We start from the raw sequence: 21587 nt of genomic DNA, 5'->3' as shown, positions 1-21587 counted from the left end.
GAGTGCAGGAGAGGAGTACAAACAATACATACAGCCTTGAGATAGTGGAAGAAAACAAGTGTTGTAAATTGTACTAAATTTCTTTTAGGGGTTTTGGATTGGGGCTGGGATGGGAATTTTAAAACAACCCTGCAGGTTTGAATTTCATTCCAAGCTTCATCTTGTTACTGGAAAATGTTTACCATTGGCCGGGCTCCAAAGAAGTGTGCACCTAGTTCTGCTTTTGCCCAAGGGAACTTTGAGCTTGTGTTTCTAAAACTACAGGACTCTTTGTCACATGACAAGCCACTTTGGAAATGGAGAGGATTTGCAGAAGCAATCTCTTTTATGACACAGGGTGGAATGAGAATGTCTCACATTTTGTTAAAATATGTAAAATAATAATAGTTATTAATAATAATAGTTACTATTATGTTTAATAGTATTTAACTATTATAATAGTTACTATTATAATGCCAATTCCCATTGGCATACTCAGTACTTAGGGACACCTAAAGGTGATGTTTTGATCTTGTCTTCTAATTCCATGCAATCCATGTTCGGAAGTAATGTGTTTAGGATCCGGGTATAAGTTTATTCAATTCCCTGTTTTATTGTGTCATGGAAGATAAGAGCAGCCCAAAGCGTATTCGCATATTTTTAAAGATGAATTTTTCTCTGCTTCTGTAAACTAGTGATGAAAACCCACTATTATTTGTATAACTTGTGATCATTTGTATTTTCTTGCCCTCCTCTTTGGTTAATAAACAGATTTTTAAAATAATATATTAATACACACAACATTATCATGATTCAGCTTAAACATCTGTGGTTATAAGTGCACTTCATTTCACGTAATTAAGTTATTTAGTCATTTGCACATTAGCAATGTACTACATACTCCACTTTTACAGGGACTTATTTTAATTACACCCACAGTTCAGTTCTGCATTATAGCCATAGATCAAGCTGAATAATAACGGTTTTAAAAGCCATATACTGAAAAAGATTATTGGTCATTAAAGCCAAATTAAGGTAACGTTTCTGATGGTCACAAACAGCAGACTAACCAGCAATTATGTTTATTTCAGCTGTACAGAAATAGCCCTTCTTTTCCTTTGAGATGACAGTTTGAGGTTGGCTAAGGGGCTGTTCCATGAATTTCATGGTTGTTGACCAAGTTGTTAGTTGTTTTATCATCATACAGCCCAATCCTATCCTCAGCCAACTATCATGCACTGATGGACTATAGGCCAGTAGGAGACCTGACAGCCCAGAAGAGGTAAATAAACTTTTTTATTTATCCCTCCTAGTCTTCACTAGGTCTCCCTGAACCTGTGCCAGCTGTTTATATGGTGTAAGCTTGAGGAGAGTCTATCTGGTGTGCTCCCTGGGGCATTTGGTGGGCCGCTGTGAGATACAGGAAGCTGGACTAGATGGGCCTATGGCCTGATCCAGTGGGGCTGTTCTTATGTTCTTATGTTCTTATGAGAGTCTTGGTGTAAGCTTGAGAATATGGTGCGTGTGAGTGCTGCAGTGATCCACCCCTGTCCCACCACTGAACTGTTCCAAACCCATCATGGTCCGTGTCCTGATCTGCTTCCATCACTTACTTACTGGTCATGGCAGAGGATCACAGAAGTTCTGTAGGCCACTGTTGCCAGTGTGTGGCCATCATTGCATTGGCAATGATGCATTGGTAGCTGTGGCCCACCAGGGTGGAGTGGCTGCCACGCTGCTGGCCTGGGACTTACAGGTAGGATTGGCCCAATATTCTTCACGTGCAAAATATATTTCCCTTTACAATCATAACGTTATTGTTCAAATCAGAATCTTTTCCCCGGAAGTAACTGACTTGTGTCCAAAGAATTACGGGTTAGGCAAACCCAGTGGAGATTAAGGGCTTCGGCATGCCCAGTGAAATCTTTGACTTCTTCATTTTGAGTGGCAGATGATACTACAGTATCTCAGTGGAATTTCAGTATCCACTGATTTGGTATCCACTGATTTGACTTACCACTGATATTGAGGTCCACCTTTAAATGCCTTGTAACCAGAGGAAAAAAGCACCAAAATCCAATTTCCTACTTTTGTGCTATTAAATAACTATAATTTTTTAACTGCTGTTTCTGGCTTGCTCCCTAGCAACAAGTCCTGTCTAGGCATGTTTTCCTGATGAAGTTCTGAAAAAGTTATAGAACGAAACATTGGACTTTTTAACAACATGGATTCTAATTCTTTGACACAATCATGGTCTTCTCACCCAAGTAAAGATACATTAAATTGTTGGATTATTGCTGGCCATGAAAACCTACAAACGTAAATAATTAATTTTGTTTCAGTAGATTCCATTATTTACCCCATCTAGCAGCAGAATGTGTTATAATGTCTATACCAATGCATTCTGGAGCAACAGTGGAGGAGCAGGAAACTCAGAAGTGGGTCTTTAAAGCTATTTTTCCACTGATTTGGTATCCACTGATTTTTTTTTTATCCACTTGGGGTTTTGGAATGGAATCCCTGTGGATGATGCGGTACAACCTGTATGTCACAAATTGCTTTTCAAATGTTTCTCTGTTTCAGAAGAGGTTTGCTATACAGCTGAAGGGGGGGGGGTGAAGTGAAGTGTTCAAGAAACACAAGCTCAAATCCCCCTTGGGTGTGAGAAACTTGTTGGTTTTGGATGAAGGGAATTCAGGAAGAGTCTTGTTCTTATGTTTCTATGTGTGTGGCTGTAGGGGGACTCTGAGGTATCATGTTCTTTTGTCTTCCAAAGTCAATGTGACATTGCAACAGCAAATTCACAATTGGTTACACACAACAGCAGTTTGTTTGTGCAAAATGCAGAGAAGGATCATTGTGCATCCACCTAATGGTGATTTGTTGTTATCCCAGAATATGGTGTAAGCTTTGAAAGGGGGTCTGGAAAAACAGTGGTAACATAGTGTTGAGAAAAACTGAACACTTTGTGGCAGTGGTTGTCAAACTGGTGGGTTGCGACCCACCAGTTCGTGTAAAGGTTCCCCCATCCCTTTAAGGGGCAGGGGAAGGGGGGAGTCAGCGACACGATCCCCAGGATTGCATTGCTAAGGGGGGCAAGGGGGGTGCTTTTACTTAGAGGGCTGCAACAGGCTGCAGGAGGTACAGGCTGCCCCGCACATTCCTCTGCAGGCTGCCCAAGGCTTGGAATGTTCAAAAAAAGCGAGCACAAAGCACTTCCAGTTTCCAGGAGGTGCTTTGCAATCACTTGGGGAGCCCAACACGTTCCAAACCTTGGGGAGCCCTGCGGAGGGTTGCATGGGGCTCCCCACACCTACTGCAGCCCTGTGTGAGTTTTGCCTGCACTATACTTTGCCTGCACTATACTTTAACAACAGCAGTGGAAAATGTTATTTAGCAGAAGGCCACAGTTGGTTATATCACAGGCTAATTATTCTTGGTATTCAGGTTGCAAATTCAATGCATTTTCTTTCCAGTAGCAATTGTAAAGGTGATGTTCTGTGTGCCTTTTAGAACAAGAACTGAATTCAGTTCTGACAGCCCAATCTTACTCCTCCCTCCCACCATTGCAATTACACCAAATTGGTGAACGCTGCATTGCATGGTGAGTGGGCCAGGAGGCTTCAGTGGGGAAAGAGAATTTTAAATCTCTTTACCCCTGCATAAGCCTCCCGACACGCAATGGGTCTCCTCGACCTGCGCCAGTAAGTTTGCCAGTGCAAGTCCAAGGAGAGAAATTGGGCAGGGAGGCTGCAGCCAGAGTGGATAAGATCTAGCATGGGCCATCCATGATGGATCCTCCCCTTCCCGTGATGACCCCCAATTATGCCCCGCTCCCTGTCTAGTTTTGCCCCCTCCCTGCATTTGTTCTGTCCTCCTGCCACCTCTCCCGTCTCTCCTGTTGCCTTACCTACTCCAGTGAGGGGGGACATCAGTGATGGTGGGGGCAGGAAGGTGCAGGTCTTCCTGCCAGTGCGCTAACTTGCGTGCTGTCAGAGTGCCTTTTGCGACAGGCACTGACTTTAGATTCTGAATTTTTGAGACATCCTGAATTAGCAGCTGTAGTCATCAAATGCAAACCAACCATGATTATTCACTGCCTTGTGTGTATACTGTATCAGTACTGCTGATCCCTGTTAAGGGGACTTATGGTATTCGCAGGTCCGACATCTGCAGATTTGACTCACCACAGATGCCAGTGTATACCGGGATCCAAATTTAAAACCCCTTCCAAAAAAAAAAAAAAAGGCACCAAATCCAAGCATTTTTACCTTGTCACGGACAAACAGTGCGGTTTCCAAGACTGTAGAGGTGCTTTTAGGACTGCATGACCCGGAAATGGGTCAGTCCAAAAAACACATCTACAGGCCCAAGCCATGCGGTTTAACCGCAACAGCGTAAAAAAGCTGGGTTTTGGTACTCTTTTTTGTTTTGAAGGGATTTAAATTCGGACCCCAGTATTCACAAATTCCTTATGCATGGGGACTGAACCCTCGCAGATACCAGGGTCTGACCTGTATGTGTAAGGTATAGTCTGAATATCCTTAGAAGTGTTTATGTGAAAGTGTCTGATAACTTCTCCTTCAGTGTAATGTTTTAATATAGCAAATATTACATCACTTTGCATTGCATTTCAGAACATTTTGGTGCATTGTTAACAATAAAACGTCTAACACACTGTTATCTGGATTCAGTCACTTGACCAGAACCTAAAAATACTCACCATCCACTAAGTGTGGACTCTTGTTTTTTACCATTCTTTCATAATTTTAATATCTTTTCAGACATTGTTTCTCTTCTTCATTGACTTATATTTTTTAGTTTTCCTTTCTTATGGAACCAAATGTCCATTTCACATGTTCCACAGATCCCTGCGTGTATTGTGGGGCTAAAGCAATACTACACATTATTGTGGTTATTAATAAGAATATTTTTATACAGTCGTGCCTCAGCATCCGTGTGGGTTCTGTTACCGGAACCCCAGTGGTTGCCGAAACCTGCAGGTAATCAAATCATGGGTCTAGTGCTGATGCGGCCCTGAGGTAAGAGAACAACCATTCCCTTACTTGAGGATGTCTGCCCTCCTCTGTAGGATGCAGTGCATGTCCCGTTTGCATGATGGCATCAGGCAAAGTTGGATAGGATTGGGCCCTTCATTTCTCGTCCTTTATCTGGGCCGGGGTCAAGCTCTGGTCCACTTGCCTTGTACTCCAACTCCAAACTATTGCTTGGGGGGGATCATGACATTTGGTATGAATTGTACCCAGTTGGTCTTGGAAAGGAAGCTTCTCTAGGCGTTCAAGGAGGTAGGTGTTAGCTACCTGACAACCAGTTCAGGTTAGTGAAAGCTGCTAGGTATGTAGAGTTCATGCCATTTGAAAGTCAGTTGATATTTGGATCATCTTGTCTGTGTGAGAAGTCTCTGTGTCAGTACCATTGGCCAGTGGGTATGGAGTGCTCCTTCAGAGAATCTTCCTGTGATTGGTGGGTGGGACAATCTTTACGGTGAGCTTCTGAGTCTTGTCCCTAGGTTGAATTACTGATACTCTGAGGCATTTTCCAGGCTGTGTACATTGTGGCTGTAGTGTTTAAATTGATCTTCAGAAACTGAGCACTGTTCCTCTACAACCCCCTGCTGAACCAAATTACGATGCATAGAACATTTTATATGGAGTCAATTTTCAATCTTTTTAATCTCATGGCACAGTGACAAAATTGTCAAGGCAACCTATCAATTGACAAGGATAATGGGGGGCTCACTTCTTCATTGGCCCTACTAATAAATGACCTCCCAAATTCTTGTGGCACACCTTTGAGCCACTCACGGCACACCAGCATGCCATGGCATATTGAAAATGGCTGCTGCTCTAATCCATCTAGCTCAGTTTGGTCAACACTGACCGGCAGCAGCTGTCCAGCATTTCAGACAGAATTTATTTTCTCTGCCTTACCTGGAGAAGCAGGGGTTGAAGCTTGGACCTTCCATGTGAAAATCATGTGTTCTGCCACTGAACTATAGCCCCTCCCCTGAGCTATAAATCCTCTTATTTTAATTTATAGAATGGTTGACAGAGTATGTAAGTATCAGCTATTAAATGTATACATATGCTGATTATAATATATGTTGTTTTTAATTTTTTTAAATGGAATGAGCAGCTGTGTTCTTAGTCTTGAGAAATGACTCTTCATAGTTGCTTAAAATATGTCCCTAAATCCAAGCTAATACTCATTTTTAAGAAGTGTCATCATCACTATTTACTGAAATCTGGAGTACATTGAGCATTCTGTTGAAAAAGCTTGACATATATGCTGGCAGGGAGATGAAAAGATGGGAATCCATTCCCACAAACTGTGGTGTTTTATGATTAGCTGTTAGAAAGGAAGAGAAAGGTAGACATTTAAATGCAAATGTTCCCTGTAAATGATCAGAAATTATTTGCAGGGTTAAAAACAATGCTAATGTTGTTAGTGATGGATGTGGTAGTTAATAAGAACTGTGTGTTTCACTTGTAGCTTCTATTGTATTAACCTCTTTCTGAAGTACAAATACAGAGAAGTGCATCTTTAACTAGGCTTCCTCATCACAGGAGTGGTGATCTAAAGAGAAATATTGCTGATGGAAAAACCAGAAGCTAAATAGATATATTTGGTCTCATACGCAGTCCGTTAATTTACTCAAATTAAATATTATCTTTAAATATTGAAAGGTTAAGTGTACACTGATAATGGATTTAGACAGCCATTATGCCATAATTGCTTTCTAATGCAGTTAGTGAAAGACATTATTGCTATAACTTACTGAAAAGGGACAGAATGCACTATGGATTTTTTCTCCATCACAAGCATTTTTTTTTCCTGTAAAGGAGGAAGATCAAACTCCACTGTCAGTTTATGCTGTAGTGTTTATATTTCATAAACTCACTGGATTTATGTGGATGTAACTGAGCAAAAAATGTGCCCCAAATTCTGTAGCTGCTCAACATTATGGGTTTTTCTCTGCACATGTGTGGCAAGAAGTATAAAATATTTAAAAGAACAGTTTAAGCTGAACCAATGAATGTTAGAACTGCTCTCTTATCATATCCTGAATTTTGAGAGATCTTAAGTTTTGAAGAACCATAAAATGCATTATTATAAAGAGCTCCTTGTAACTCTTTAAGTATAATAATAGATATAATTATTCCATGTAAAACAATGTAAAATAGATGTAAATGTTAAAAAGAGACAAACACATAACATTTTCAGGCTAGGGTAACTCATGGTAATGAGTTGCCATGCTGTTTCACAATATTAGTCTTAAGAAAGTTACATAATTTTTGTGCTGCCATGGCAAACCAAGTAACTCTCTGGGTGACATAATTGTTTTTGATTTTCCAGTAAATAAGGTTTTTCAAGAAGTACAGGTGCAGCCTATTTATCCACGGATTTTTTATCTGCGGATTTGTCTCAATGTGAATGGGGTGGGGGGAACTGAAAGTCACACACACCTTTGCCTCCTTTGCCCTGCGCTGGCATCTCAATCTGTTTCCAGGCAGCCCAAAACACTGCAAAAAGGCTCCTCCTCGCCCAGGCAGGGAAATAGCCCTTGAGCTCTGGAAGAGGTTCCCCTTGCAAGGAACAGTAACATTCCTGGAGCCCCTGAGCCAGCAAAGAGGCTGAAGAGGGGAAGGCGGGCAGAAAACCTCTGTAGCCAGAACACATGCAGCAAGGTGGAGCTTGCTCTCTCACTCTTGCTCCCTCTTTCTCACTCAGACACAGACAGGGGCAGGTGTGGTAGCAACAGAGGGGATTGCTTTAAAAAACCTAAGGAATGTTCGCTGAATTCCCCCCCCCCCATGGTGCAGGCAATTACCTACACAAGCAACCCCTCCCACTGAGATGGTGCAGGCTATCACTGACACAAGCAAGCCTTCCCAGTAAGCAAAGCATGTGATTTAGCCTACAGTCCTCTCCACACTTTCCTGGGAGTAAGCTCCATTGACGACAATGGGGCTTACTTCTGAGTAGAAACACATAGGGCTGGACTCTTAAAAGCTCAGTGGGACAGCTGGCAACGGGGAGGGCTGAGTACAGAGTGGAGTGGAGGGGAGGGAATTGATAACAGCTGCCTAGGAGTGGACCTCAACAAGTGGGAAACCCTGGCCTCTGAGCGGCCCGCTTGGAGGCAGGCTGTGCAGCATGGCCTTTCCCAGTTTGAAGAGACACTTGGCCAACAGTCTGAGGCAAAGAGGCAAAGAAGGAAGGCCCATAGCCAGGGAGACAGACCAGGGACAGACTGCACTTGCTCCCAGTGTGGAAGGGATTGTCACTCCCGAATCGGCCTTTTCAGCCACACTAGATGCTGTTCCAGAACCACCTTTCAGAGCGCGATACCATAGTCTTTCGAGACTGAAGGTTGCCAACTACTAGTTTCCTTCCATCCGGAAGTGTCAGGCTGCAATGTATTTGTGTAACTCTATGGAATTTAGCACAATGCGTTTTTTATTAATCATGCCGAGTCACGGAATGGAACTAACGCGGATAAATAGGCTCCACCTGTAATAAACTGGGCCAAAAATTTAGCTCTCAGGAGGATATAAATAGAATCCTTCAAAGTGTATTAGTAAATATGTTCCATTTCCTGAGATCTATATATACACAGGTATTGATTAACTGGTAGCTTGATGTGATGTCCCTCCAAATACATAGATGACAAGATGAAATCTTGCAGTGGTGAAGGCTCTTCTCAAGGAGAGCTGCTTTAGATTATGAAATAAACTCACCATTATTCTAGGTGACCCTTTTATATGCTGATAAAGGGGTGGGGATAAAAAATTCTGAATATAAGGGTACTTGACAAATCCCTTTTATCATTTTCATCATACATTCAAGTCAAGTTTTTTATTTTTCTAGTGACATTCGATTTGAAATTTGATTATGGGGACGAACTTTTTCATTATAGTTTTTAAATCCTAGTAAGTAAACAAGATGAACTGCGTTGGTCCTTTACTTATTAAATTTTGATTTACTGACATGTTGGAAAAAATGATCATAAGCAACAGAACGTCCGCGCATGCCACTAGTTAACCAGCAATCAAATAGCACAAATGCTCTCCTGTTTGGTTGAGCAGTTCTTTATTTTTTGTTTAAAAAGCAACAAGGGCTGGCTGCCTAGCAGCTGAGACTCAGCTGAAGTTGCAAGGTACGAGAATGAGAAAATGAAAGAAGTGTATGAGCTGGTTATAAGGCACATGTCCATGTGCTGTTTTAATTTGCCCCTCACGAACAAGTAGCTTCCTGCTGGTTTTGAATTTGATGTATGGTTAACAATCCCAGAATTCTTGTTAGCCATTGTAATTGCAGAAATTCGTTTTCTCTTAGTTTTGACCTAGCTGTCCAGTCCTGCTACAGAATGGCGTGCTGAGAAATACTGATGCTTCCCCTCTTCTTTATGATAACACTGGTGATTTTTTTGGTGAAGGAACTCAAGGCTCTACAAAGGCTTATGACCCAATACGGTGGGTCCACTGTGTCACTGGAACTTGTGTTCCTGAAGGTCAGAGTGCTTTATAGGGGTTGCAAAATGTGACACGCCACAGAGCGCAGCCTGGCCACCATTGCAAACAGTAGGTGGCAATGGCCAGGTGACAGTGGCTTCTGCAGGAGTCCCAGTTCCTGTAAATTGGCGAAGGAGTCTATGAACAGGCCGAGGATGGGGTGTGTGTCAAGGCCAGGAAGGGAGTGGATATCAGTGGCAGCAGCTCTGTAGATATCCTAGTCCCCTTTGTGGTCTATAACCACCTACAGTGGTTGACTCAGACTTGCGCAGATGCACTTCTGAGTAGACTCATCAGTGCAGTGAATGTTCCCTTACCTGGAGGACATCTCTGGAACTGCTCCTGTTAGTTTATTTCAGCACTTGAGTCTTCATATACTATGGCAGTTGAAACCCTACTTTTTAGACATTTTAAGGTGTCATTCTGTTAACATTACGTGTTGTTAACTTCGCATTAGATGTCCGTGAAACAAAGTGGAAATATATTTTTTTAAGTTGGCATTTTTCTACCCAGCATCTGCTCTATTTCAGTGAAGTGGAACTTCTCTGAAAGAGACTCCTTAATACAAGAGGCCAGTGCCAGAAGTCTTCTTTCCCCTTATTTCTTTCCTTGGGAATGCATCCTGCCTTCACAGTTCCACATGCCCCATTACAAATATTAGCCACAAACAAGAGGAGATAATAGCCGTGAAGTTTTCTGCTCTAGTTTAGGTGTGTGGTGATTACTTCTCTTGCCTACAGTATGTCGTTCGTTTCAGATTTAAATATCTAATGGCTCTCATCAAACAACATTTAAACTTTCTATGAAATCCTGCAAATGTTCCTTTAGATCACATTATAAGTAACAATGGAAGAAATGAGCTTGAATGGGAAGGCTGCATTTCAGACTCGGGGGGGGGGGTTCTGCAGCTGTTTGTGATGACAGTGGAACACTTCAATTGAACTGCAGCCTTGTATTCAGCACTATTGTGTCCATTGAGCTATGTATAAAAACAGTCTAAATGGTCCAGCGCATTTCTTTTTCTACAGTATTTTCAACCTAGTCACTGGTGTGTGTCTCGGTAGAAAATAATGTGTGTGTTGGAAGTTAATGAGCAATGTGTTGGACACTGAGAGCACCAGATGTTGGTTTAGGGTTGAAATGTGAACAAACTTAATTCAACAAAGGCCTATTTATCTCCTGAAATACTGATCACATGATAATAACACGTGCAACGAGCCAGATAAATTGCGCTAACATAAGAAGTAGATAGGAAGGTTCTGTGTCCTTGATGGAATCAGATTTGGGTTGTTTTTGTTGTTTTGATTGTTCTTACATATCCTTCATAATTATTGCCATCTCTTCCATGTCTCCGAATGGATTACAATACCCAGATTATGTTAAAGGTCAGAAGAATCCAGTGGAAGCTTCATCTTGCTCCCCTTCCTTGGCTGCCTGCGTTTGGTACCTGCCTGTGAATCTTGCCTGTTGTTTTCTCTTGGTCTCAAGGATTGAGTCTGTTGTCCTTGAGCTAATGATCTTATACCTTGACCTTTCAGGTCTCCCAGATTCCTGAGGATTATGATGCTCTCGTAAAATGAAAGACACTCTTAAAAAGCGCTTTGTGTTATTTTATCATGATGTCTACTTTTCGAGCATAGCATTCCCAGTCTTAGGTAGGACATGGTAGTTGACGTTGTTTTTGCTTTTCCTCCCATTTTGAAATTCATCCTTGAAAGTTTGGTATTTTGGCAGAATTTCAACCAAAGTTCAAATAATGTGTATTCCAGTAGTTCCTTGTGAAGCTGATTTTCAGATCTTATGATCTGAAACCATTTATTGATTTATTATTCTATGCTTTGTGAACTAGTCTTGTTGAAAAGTGGTCTATAAGTATAATTATTAATATTAATATTATTAATAAGCCTAAACAGAATATCTTCCATAATGAAATAATGAATGTGAATCTGTTTACCCCCGTAGGGCCAAATCCTTTCCAAGTTTCCAGCCCTGGTGTAGCTGTGCCAATGGGCTGTGCACTACATCCTGTAGTAGGAGGGTAGTTAGGGAGGCCTCCACAAGTTTGGGAGTTGCTTGTTCCCTTGCCTCAGGGCTGCATTGCAGCTTGTACTGGCACTGGAAAGTTGGATAGGATTGGGCCCTCAGTCATTAACAGTGACCCAGCTCCATGTCATAGCTCCAGTGCTTGTTTCCAATGGGGGAACAACTTATGACAGGGAATTTTGACCAGCGCTTCCAGGCATTGGAACATCCATCCCTTGGGGTGTTTGGCTCTCTCTCTCTGGTCGTCTTCTGTTGCTCGCTTAAAATTTCTTTGTTCTGGCAAGCGTTTTGTTGGAATTTGGTTCTATTTATTTATTTTTATTATTGTAGTGTATTTAATTTAAAATGTTGTTAGCCGCCTTGGGAACTCTTCAGAGGCAGAAAGGCAGGATATAAGTGTTTGGACGGACGGACAGACAAATAAATAAATAAATGAAATGCTGTTGGCATCCTTCAGTCTCAAAAGACTATGGTATCACGTTCTGAATGCTGGTTCTGGAACAGTGTCTAGTGTGACTGAAAAGGCCGTTTCGGGAGTGACAATCCCTTCCACACTGAGAGCAAATGTAGCCTGTCCCTGGTCTGTCTCCCTGGCTACGGGCCTTTCTTCTTTGCCTCATTCAGTTGGAGAAGTGTCTCTTCAAATGGGGAGAGGCCACACTGCACAGCCTGCCTCCAAGCGGGACGCTCAGAAGCCAACATTTCCCATCTGTTGAGGTCCATTCCTAAGGCCTTCAGATCCCTCTTGCAGATATCCTTGTTTCGCAGCTGTGGTCTACCTGTAAATTGCTTTCCCTGCACAAGTTCTCCATAGAGGAGATCCTTTGGGATCTGGCCATCGTCCATTCTCACGACATGACCAAGCCAATGCAGGCATCTCTAAATAAAATAATGGCACTGTGGCATAGTATGAAGCAGAATGGCTGAGAAAGACATTGTTTGGGTTTTAGATTTCCTTGGGTTCTAGGGAAGTATTTGTAAGTTCTTCCTTTGCTCCCAGAGTTTTCATAAGAGGGATATCCTTCGGTATCTGCATCCTCCTTAGCCCCGAGGTAATAAGGGGATAGGAAAAGGAGGTTGTTGGTCAAGCAACAGGGACGCAACCACACCTCAGGGTCCAGAGGTTCTCACCATCCTTCCTCCTTCACCAATCCCTTAGTAATTAGTGTAGTTAGTTGTGGAACGCCTTGCCACAGGATGTGGTGATGGCATCTGGCATAGATGCCTTTAAAATGGAATTGGACAAATTTCTGGAGGAAATGTCCATCACGGGTTACAAGCCATGATGTGTATGTGCAACCTCCTGATTTTAGAAATGGGCTAGGTCAGAATGCCAGATGCAAGGGAGGGCACCAGGATGAAGGTCTCTTTTTGTCTTGTGTGCTCCCTGGGGCATTTGGTAGGCCACTGTAAGATACAGGAAGTGAACTAGATGGGCCTATGGCCTGATCCAGCGGGGCTGTTCTTATGTTCTCCTTCCATGAGCTTGGCCTGGTCTTAGTCCCAGGGGTGCTGATACAGAAGTGCTCTCAGGCATCATAAGAACATAAGAACATAAGAACAGCCCCACTGGATCAGGCCATAGGCCCATCTAGTCCAGCTTCCTGTATTTCACAGCGGCCCACCAAATGCCCCAGGGAGCACACCAGATAACAAGAGACCTCATCCTGGTGCTCTCCCCTACATCTGGCATTCTGACTTAACCCATTCCTAAAATCAGGAGGTTGCGCATACACATCATGGCTTGTACCCCATAATGGATTTTTCCTCCAGAAACTCGTCCAATCCCCTTTTAAAGGCGTCTAGGCTAGACGCCAGCACCACATCCTGTGGCAAGGAGTTCCACAGACCGACCACGCGCTGAGTAAAGAAATATTTTCTTTTGTCTGTCCTAACCCGCCCAACACTCAATTTTAGTGGATGTCCCCTGGTTCTGGTATTATGTGAGAGTGTAAAGAGCATCTCCCTATCCACTCTGTCCATCCCCTGCATAATTTTGTATGTCTCAATCATGTCCCCCCTCAAGCGTCTCTTTTCTAGGCTGAAGAGGCCCAAACGCCGTAGCCTTTCCTCATAAGGAAGGTGCCCCAGCCCCGTAATCATCTTAGTCGCTCTCTTTTGCACCTTTTCCATTTCCACTATGTCTTTTTTGAGATGCGGCGACCAGAACTGGACACAATACTCCAGGTGTGGCCTTACCATCGATTTGTACAACGGCATTATAATACTAACCGTTTTGTTCTCAATACCCTTCCTAATGATCCCAAGCATAGAATTGGCCTTCTTCACTGCCACCGCACATTGGACATCCTGTCCAGAGATTGCCTCATCATCATCCCTGAGTGTGTTATGTATTCTGAGCGTCCCTTTCCTGAACTGTTTCTCCCCCATACCTACAACCTGCCTCATGGCCTTGCTTAGGATGGAGAGACCATCCTGTGAAGAGCAATCAAAGAGGGCTCCTTGTGCATCAAAGATGTGCTTGGGGTTCTCTGTCTGCTGCTGCAGTTACTGCCAGCCTGCTATCTTCTGGGGACATGGCCCCTTCCCTGAGACTTGGCCCATCCTCACAAGGATTCTCAAGAAACTAAGGGTTGTCCCTGACATTGTGCCCTTGTGACTAGGGAAATGGTGGGTGGGCTGGATGCAAATCTGTGCTTTGGTGTCATGGTGCCAGTTGCTGCTTTCCCACAGAGTGCTTGATGGGGTGCCAGGAGTCCCCAAGGTGTTGTGGAGAGTCTAGAGTTGGACAATATGAATTCCATTAGCTCCAGAATGAAGGGACATTTTTTTGTATAAGGATTGACCTAATTAAGAGTGTTTTTTTCTTACACTATTCTGTTTTAGGGAGGAGCCATAGCTCAGTAGTGGACTCCCTGCAAGCCCTGATCTGCTTGCAGCCCCAAACCTGCCTTGGATGCAGTCCAGGCCTGCTGGGGCAGGTTTGGATTGCGCCCCAGGTCTTTTATATTAAGCAGGTGCAAGTGAATATCAGTATGGATGCTTTCTTGTCTTGTAACTGCCTTGTCGTTTTAGCAATTAAAATCTGATGATCTGTGGACGCTGTAATTGTGTATGCTTTTAAATGGGTGTGGAACTCTTTTGCTGTCTTTCCTCTGATGCATGGATACAATGGGGTTTATAAGTCAGCAGAGCATGGAGTGAAATACCTGTCCTTTGCATTAACAGAATTGATCTTATTCATTAATTCTTCAAAACTTTGTACATTTACTTGGGAGTAAATAGGACTCAATCCTAAACTAAGCCTTTTCCAGCGGAATACATGTTCTGCTGGTAGAAGTATTGCTGAGATGGTATGCGCAATGAGGCTGCCAGTGCACACCAATGGATGAACCACCGACTGTCATCCCTGGTAAATTGGTGGCATGGGCAGTTCTTAGGAAGAATGGGGTAGGAACGGGAGGAATGGGCATGTTTTTGGGTGGAGAAGAAGCAGATGTGAGCTGGCAGGGATGGGGTGGATCTTGGTGGCACCTGCGTGTGCAAAGATCTTATTCCTGTTCTTCCTATCTATCTCCCTTACTTTGCTCACTTCTAAGAACATAAGAAGAGTTCTGCAGGATCAGTCCATAGGCCCTTCTAGTTCAGCTTCCTTTATCTCACAGTGGCCTACCAAATGCGTCAGGGAGCATACAAGAGAACAAGAGACCTGCATCCTGGTGCCCTCCCTTGCATCTGGCATTCTGACCTAGCCCATTTCTGAAATCAGGAGATTGCACATACTCATCATGGCTTGTAACTCGTAATGGATTTTTCCTCCAGAAATTTGTCCAATCCTCTTAAAGGCATCTACGCCAAATGCCATCACCACACCCTGTGGCAAGGAGTTCCACAGACCAACTACATGCTGAATAAAGAAACATTTTCTTTTGTCTGTCCTAACTCTCCCAACACTCAATTTTAGTGGATGTCCCCTGCTTCTGGTGTGCTAGGAAACACAGATCTGAGAAGTCCCATTGGGGCAGCGGCAGCGGATGTTCCTTTAATTTATGGAGATCTGTGGGACAACCCCCTGCAAGATGCAGCATGTGCTCTGTTGGCACAGCTGCATCGGTGGGTGGGTTTTTAGTTAGGATTGGGCAGAAATCTGAGTAAAGACAGAATGTTCAGGATTGCTTGTATCTCCTGGCAGGCATCTTCGATTTCCATGGAATTTGACTTAGCACATTATAAAAAGTGCCAGTACTTAAGTTGCAAAACCCAGCAACAATAACTAGTAGCTGTAACACGTCTTAAAACTTTGTCATTAAGGTTTATTTTGGAAATGTTTTTTCCACCAATCTCTTGGATGAGGATTCTGATCCTTCTAAAAGTTATGTGTCGACTAGTGACTAAGATGTTATTACATACATCAAAATGTGGCCTCTTTATCAGGTGCCAGGGACTCTCAGCTGCCTGGAGTCAGAATAGAACTTTTGGTAAATGTTTCTCCTTAGGAGTTGGAATACAATCCTCCCTGCCACCCACACAAGAAAAGATTTGTGGTTCCTTTTCTACTCTCCTCCACCTCCTCCTCCTCCTCCTCCTCCTCCTCCTCTCTCTCTGTCCCCGTCCCCCCCAACTGTGATTGATGGAAACACTTGCTAGAAGCGTTTTCTTGACATTCTTATTTTTAAAAAAAGCTGAAACATGAAATGTTATGATAGTGTTATGTCTATTTTTGAATGTAAGGCTGTTAATGTGGAGCTGAATATCAATGTGAGTTTGAATGGAGACATTAGAAAGGCTGCTGAAAAATTGGCTAATTTATTATTTTTTTTCTTGCTTGATTTTTGGCCTTTTGTGCACAATACAAGGAAAACAGTTCTAAACTCACAAGTTAGGGTGACGTTATTTACATGTAGCTAGGTTTCTATGAAAAGTTAACTTTTCAAAAAAAAAAAAAAGTCTCTTTGTTGTATTGGAAGAGGGGAATAGTTTAATTTTTATTGCTTTCACTTTTGTAGTCTTTTAGACTCACCATTCAGGTAGCGATCTATCTAGTACCACTGCCTATTATGTGCCTACTATTCTCTTATGCTGGATTGGAATTGGTGCTCACTATATGACAAGCGGTATTTCCATAACTCCCATACATTGTATGAACGGTTGGATTTATTTAAAAAAAATCACCCTTGCGAAAAGGATTGCTTAAGTCAGGGGTGTCCAAACTTTTTGGCCGGAGGGCCACATCATCTCTCTGACACTGTGTTGGGGGCTGGAGAAAATAAGAATTAATTTACATTTCGAATTTGAATACATTTACATAAATGAATATATTAGAGATGGAACTTATATGAATGAATGAAGGTCTTGCTCAGGAATAGCTCAGGGCCTATAAAAAGCCTTGCAAATAGCAAGGCCAATCTTTCCTTTGCTTGCTGCCGCTGCTGCATCACAAATGTGAAACAGCATGCAGTGGAGGGAGCCCTTGTCCCACAGTTCATGCAAGAAGTCCAACAGTTGGCCATCACGCTGAGAGCAGTTGCATCAGGCTAGCATGGGCTCCAGCAAGTCTCCAGAGGGCCAGAGGCTCATTGGAGACTGGGGACTTCCTGAGGGCCAGATTGGGAGCCCTCGAGGGCTGCAAGTGGCCCCAGGGCCAGGGTTTGGGCACCCCTGGCTTAAGTTAATGGTCGAAGTCATTTTGTAGACTGTTAAACAGGAATGTTTATTATGTTTTGCTGTAATGTAAATAAAATCTATTTTGTTTTTTGGCCCATTTGTGAGATTTTCCTTGAGATATGGTTTTATATGAACATGTTACGTTATCTTCATAACTATTGTAATTTTCATGTGGTGACTTGGTTGTAACTATATGTCATGTTTGTTGTTCTGAGATAAGCTGTTCAGCATAGGCCATTAACAGAAGAAAGGTTTTAATAAGATTATCAATGTTGGTCATTCAAAGCTTTATTCGTCTACAAAGGTGGATTAAAAGGAAAATATTAAGACACAGTTAGATGTGAAAACTGAACATTGGGAGAGCAAACCAAAAGTCCCTTGCGCCGGCCACTGACTGTTGCGAAAGTGCCATAACACACTTTCTCAATGACTTAAGAGGAGGTAGGCCAGTGCACAGAGGTGTGCTGGCGACGAGATGCCAGCCCAAGTCCCATTGGGCCTGCACTGCACAACAGTAAACCTGCGTTGGGTTAGCTAGGCCAGTTTTCTGCACAAACACATACATAGTAGATGTGCAGCTAACATGAATGTCTTAGGGCGCAATCCTGAGGCGCTCATGGGCTGGTGCAAGTCTCTTGCGCCAGCCTAGGAGGGTCGCAAATGTGCTGTAAGGCATGTTTGCGCCTCATTGGGAGGAAGCCGGGCTGCCGCTCAGAGGTGCGCCGGTCTGCAGAGGCTGACAGTCCACTCCAGCTTCCTCGGTGAGCCTTGTGTCTCTGGGCTCTGGGGTGGGCGGAGTGCAGGTGGGAGGGAGGCGTTCCTGGGAGGGGGGAAGGCGGGCCGTGGGTGGCCCTGGGGTGGACAGGGGGAGCAGGATGTGGGGCTGGGATCCAGCACTTATGCTGGATCCCAGCCCTCGTTCCTGGGGAGTTTGGAGCAGTGTGAAGCCATTCCACTCTCCTTGGACTTGCACCACCTCAGAAGGTACACAAGTCTGAGGAGACCCATTGGGGCAAAGGCACCTTACCTGAAGGTAAGGGGAAAGGTTTCTCCTCGCCTCTGGCTGAGCTGCCTTGGGCCCCTATTCTGCGCTGGATACAGAACAAGCCTCTTGGCTTGTCTGTTCCAGTGCAGGATAGGATTGCGCCCTTAGTCTCTGTGTTGAGGTAGTGAATACTATGCAGAAACAGCTTAGAAACAAGAAAATGCAAAGCAATAATGAATGTGTATAGCACATTGGTTGTTTCAATCAGAATATGTTATCTTATGGGTACATTTCTAACCCGCACCAGTACAGCCAGGCCATGTGGCCTGATCTGTATCCAGCACATGGTGGGAGGTTGTCACCTTGGGGCAGTCACTTTGGGGTAAGGGGATATTTTTTGAGCCCCAGCCTGCCCTATGGGGCTACTTGGACTTCTGTCCCCTTGTCCTGGGGTGAGCCCCAGCAGCTGGAATGGATCAACTCAGACCTGCACCAGCGATATAGCTGGTGCAAGTCTGCTTTGTTCTGTGCAAATGGATCATGCCTGGGAAGGGATTGGGATTTGGTGTGCACCACTGCTGCAGAGCCTGATCCGCCCACCTCATGGCCCATCTCCTGCCCTGCCCCACTCTATTCCACTTCTTCCCTGGGTTCCCTCACCTCATTCTGCCCCCTGCACCAGGCTTCCTTGCTCAGGTGGGCCTCCATCACTCCACCAGCATGCGGGAGTAGGTACTGACCTTCCTGTCACTACACTGGCTCCCTGCACTGCTGCAAAGATCTTTGTGGTGCTTTTGCAGCAGCCTATGTGGGCAGAACATGCATTCCACCAGCACAGGCTTTGGATAGGATTGGGCATCCATCTGCTTAAGTCTAACAGAAGAAAAAATGTTATTATAATAAGACAATAATTTCTGATTTAAATGATCAATAAGTGGACTATGCATTGTAGGAAAAAATTCAGGGTTTTCAAAATTTGCAGTTTTTAGTTCCATTAGTTGCTGTTGACTCTTTAATTATGTGCTTTTTAATATTTTTTAATTGGTGTTGATTGGTTGCCATTCAACTTTTCTTGCTTTCTCAGATTGATTGCATGCCAAAGTCAATGAAGTGTATTTTTTTTTAAAAAGACAGAAAAAAATATTGTAAATTATACCAAATAATGAATTTGAAGCAGCTCTTTTTTCTATAATTAAAAAAAAACAACTAAAGGACACAATGGAACATGAGTGCACATGTGTTTGTGTAGATTGGCTACCAAAGAAATGCACCATCAACATGAACTTTGGAGTAGTTCTGCTAACATATGTATATGTCACTAGTCTACACATTAGAACACATGGTGTTGGATTGATATGTCCACTTTGGTTTGCTATGCCCTGCTTTGAATGCCTGCTTGGGAGATAAAGATAAAGATAGACAAACACATAAATAAAAGTAGTACTGATTTTTCTAAATTCTTAGCTCATCTTCTCTCATTCTTCCTGCAATGAATAAACTAAACACAGTTCTTCTGACTTCATAGTGATAACTTACTCGTACGGGCTGCAGAGCAGAACTTCTGCTCTCATGAGTCCTTTGGATTTGCACTTCTTGTGTTGTACTCCCTAAACTGCTTTTGAAACTGAATGGAGTATCAAAAGCACTATGGCATTCAGTCAGTTGTCCGTCCGTCCCCCAATCTCCAAAATTCTTCTGGGTGTGTGAAATCTCTTGAAGTGACTCTTTTGACACCAATCTTTTGTCTGCTCCCTTCCCCCGAATGCCTCCTCCAGTGAGCACTGTTTAGGATAGGACCCAAACTTACTACATTTAAAATACCTATATCATGGAACGTAATGATTTGTTTTGTTAGCAAAGAATGAATATCAATGACTGTAAGGCAGCCAAATGCTGCTTCTACTAAATGGCCAGCTCTCATTGCTCTTATAATTAAGCAGCTCACTATTAAGAGAAAAGGGGAAAAAAATACAATCCTAGGCATATAATGTATACTCAGGAATGAGTTTCCAGTTCAATGCAACTTACATAGAACTGTGCTTGTATAATGCAGACTTGAGATCTGTTAATTTTGCTGAAGTGTTGTGGCAGCATTCATAACCACTTTGATGCTTGTAGAAGGTATTTTTGGAATAACTGGCTCTCACTTTGTATATTTTGGTCTGCTATGGGAATACATTTACTTTCAAGTTTAATCTAGATTTCCAGTATGCCAAATATCCCAGTTTGTTCTTAGCATGAAACCATGTACTCTTTGGGTTTTCTTTTTTAGACTAGTCCTACATGGCCTCACTATTAATTTTTACTTTATTACACAAAAAGTTGTATGTCACTTTCCAGTTCAAAGATTCTCAGGGACCAATCAGAACTCACGTTCTGGCAGTGCAAGGCCCTTTATGGTGGCATGAAGAACCGTTGCATGCTTTTGGGCCACTGCATGGCTCCTGGAGGCTCCATCACTCCCAATAAGTTGGTGACGGGGCCATGTCATGGGAATTTCAGAGGGACAGGGCAGAGGGCAGTTCAGGGGAGGGAGGGGCTGGTCTGCAGCAGCAGCTACTTACCCCAGGATCAAATCTTCTCCCCTTTTCACTCCTCAGATGTATGTCGGCTGTATAGTTGGCGTAGGTCTGAGGAGACCCATAGGCCAGCAAGAGGTCTACAGAAAGGTAAGGGAAAAATATTTTGCTTTACCTCTCCCAAGCCTCCTGGATGCCCCTCCCCCCAGCATTGGTTACAGCACATGCCAAGTTGGTGCAACTGCATTGTCTCCAATGGTGGAGGGTTGGATTGGGCAATCAGAATTAGTTTTGATCAGCCAGTTTTTGAATAAGTGATCCTGCAGTTAAAGATAACTTTTGATGTACATGTTCCTATGGGGAGAGGGAGGGCCTGGCAGTTGGATAAGGAGACTCTTTTGGATGCAGCATCTTCTGTTCACACAGGGAAATGCATTTCTTGTATCTATGATTTTGGTGTAATTCCCACTATACCTCGTAGCTATGAAAGATAAGTACTAATGTGTCATGTTTCAGCAGCACTGTTGGTACTTTTAATTCATTTTGGTTCATCTTAGTAAATGGGATAAAAATTAGAAAACTCTGAACCAGCTTCTTTAGACTATTGAGTAGTTTTAACCTTATTAGATGTATCTGTTAAATGAATCAAAGCTACCAAAACTGAAGCAAGGCCACTGTATTTTGTGCTGTTATTTCTGCATATATTTCTCATTTTACCCCCACTGGCATAGCTGTATTCGTGCTGGAAAGTTGGATAGGATTGGGTCCACAGTTAAAGAGAGATAAAGAGAAATGCATTAGATCTGTTGATAGTCTGGATAACTTCATCAAATTCTGTCTGCTCATACATTTCAAGAAACACACCCTTAATGTCTACGACGTGAGTTCTGAAAGTATTTT

At 43.1% G+C, this 21587-nt stretch overlaps 1 protein-coding gene across 17 annotated transcripts in view; it reads left to right on the top strand.

Annotated features, from left to right (window-relative positions):
• The window catches only part of TCF4 (transcription factor 4), a 444763-nt gene that overhangs the window by 40637 nt on the left and 382539 nt on the right, over positions 1 to 21587 (top strand). For 12 of the 17 annotated variants that reach the window (XR_010793922.1, XM_066617917.1, XM_066617922.1 and 9 more), the window contains one exon: positions 20769 to 20837. The exons of the other annotated variants lie outside the window; for them this stretch is intronic. Coding sequence is in view for 11 of the 12 variants with exons in the window: in XM_066617917.1 (XP_066474014.1) it covers positions 20769 to 20837 (69 nt within the window). In the remaining variant the exon portion in view is untranslated. The remainder of the gene's footprint in view (positions 1 to 20768; positions 20838 to 21587) is intronic. 17 annotated transcript variants of the gene reach the window in all.

The sequence above is a fragment of the Tiliqua scincoides genome, chromosome 2 (genome assembly GCF_035046505.1).
Source record: "Tiliqua scincoides isolate rTilSci1 chromosome 2, rTilSci1.hap2, whole genome shotgun sequence".
NCBI lineage: Eukaryota > Metazoa > Chordata > Lepidosauria > Squamata > Scincidae > Tiliqua > Tiliqua scincoides.
The sequence above is the reverse complement of the archived record's forward strand: the minus strand, read 5'-3'. Positions and strand labels throughout refer to the sequence as shown.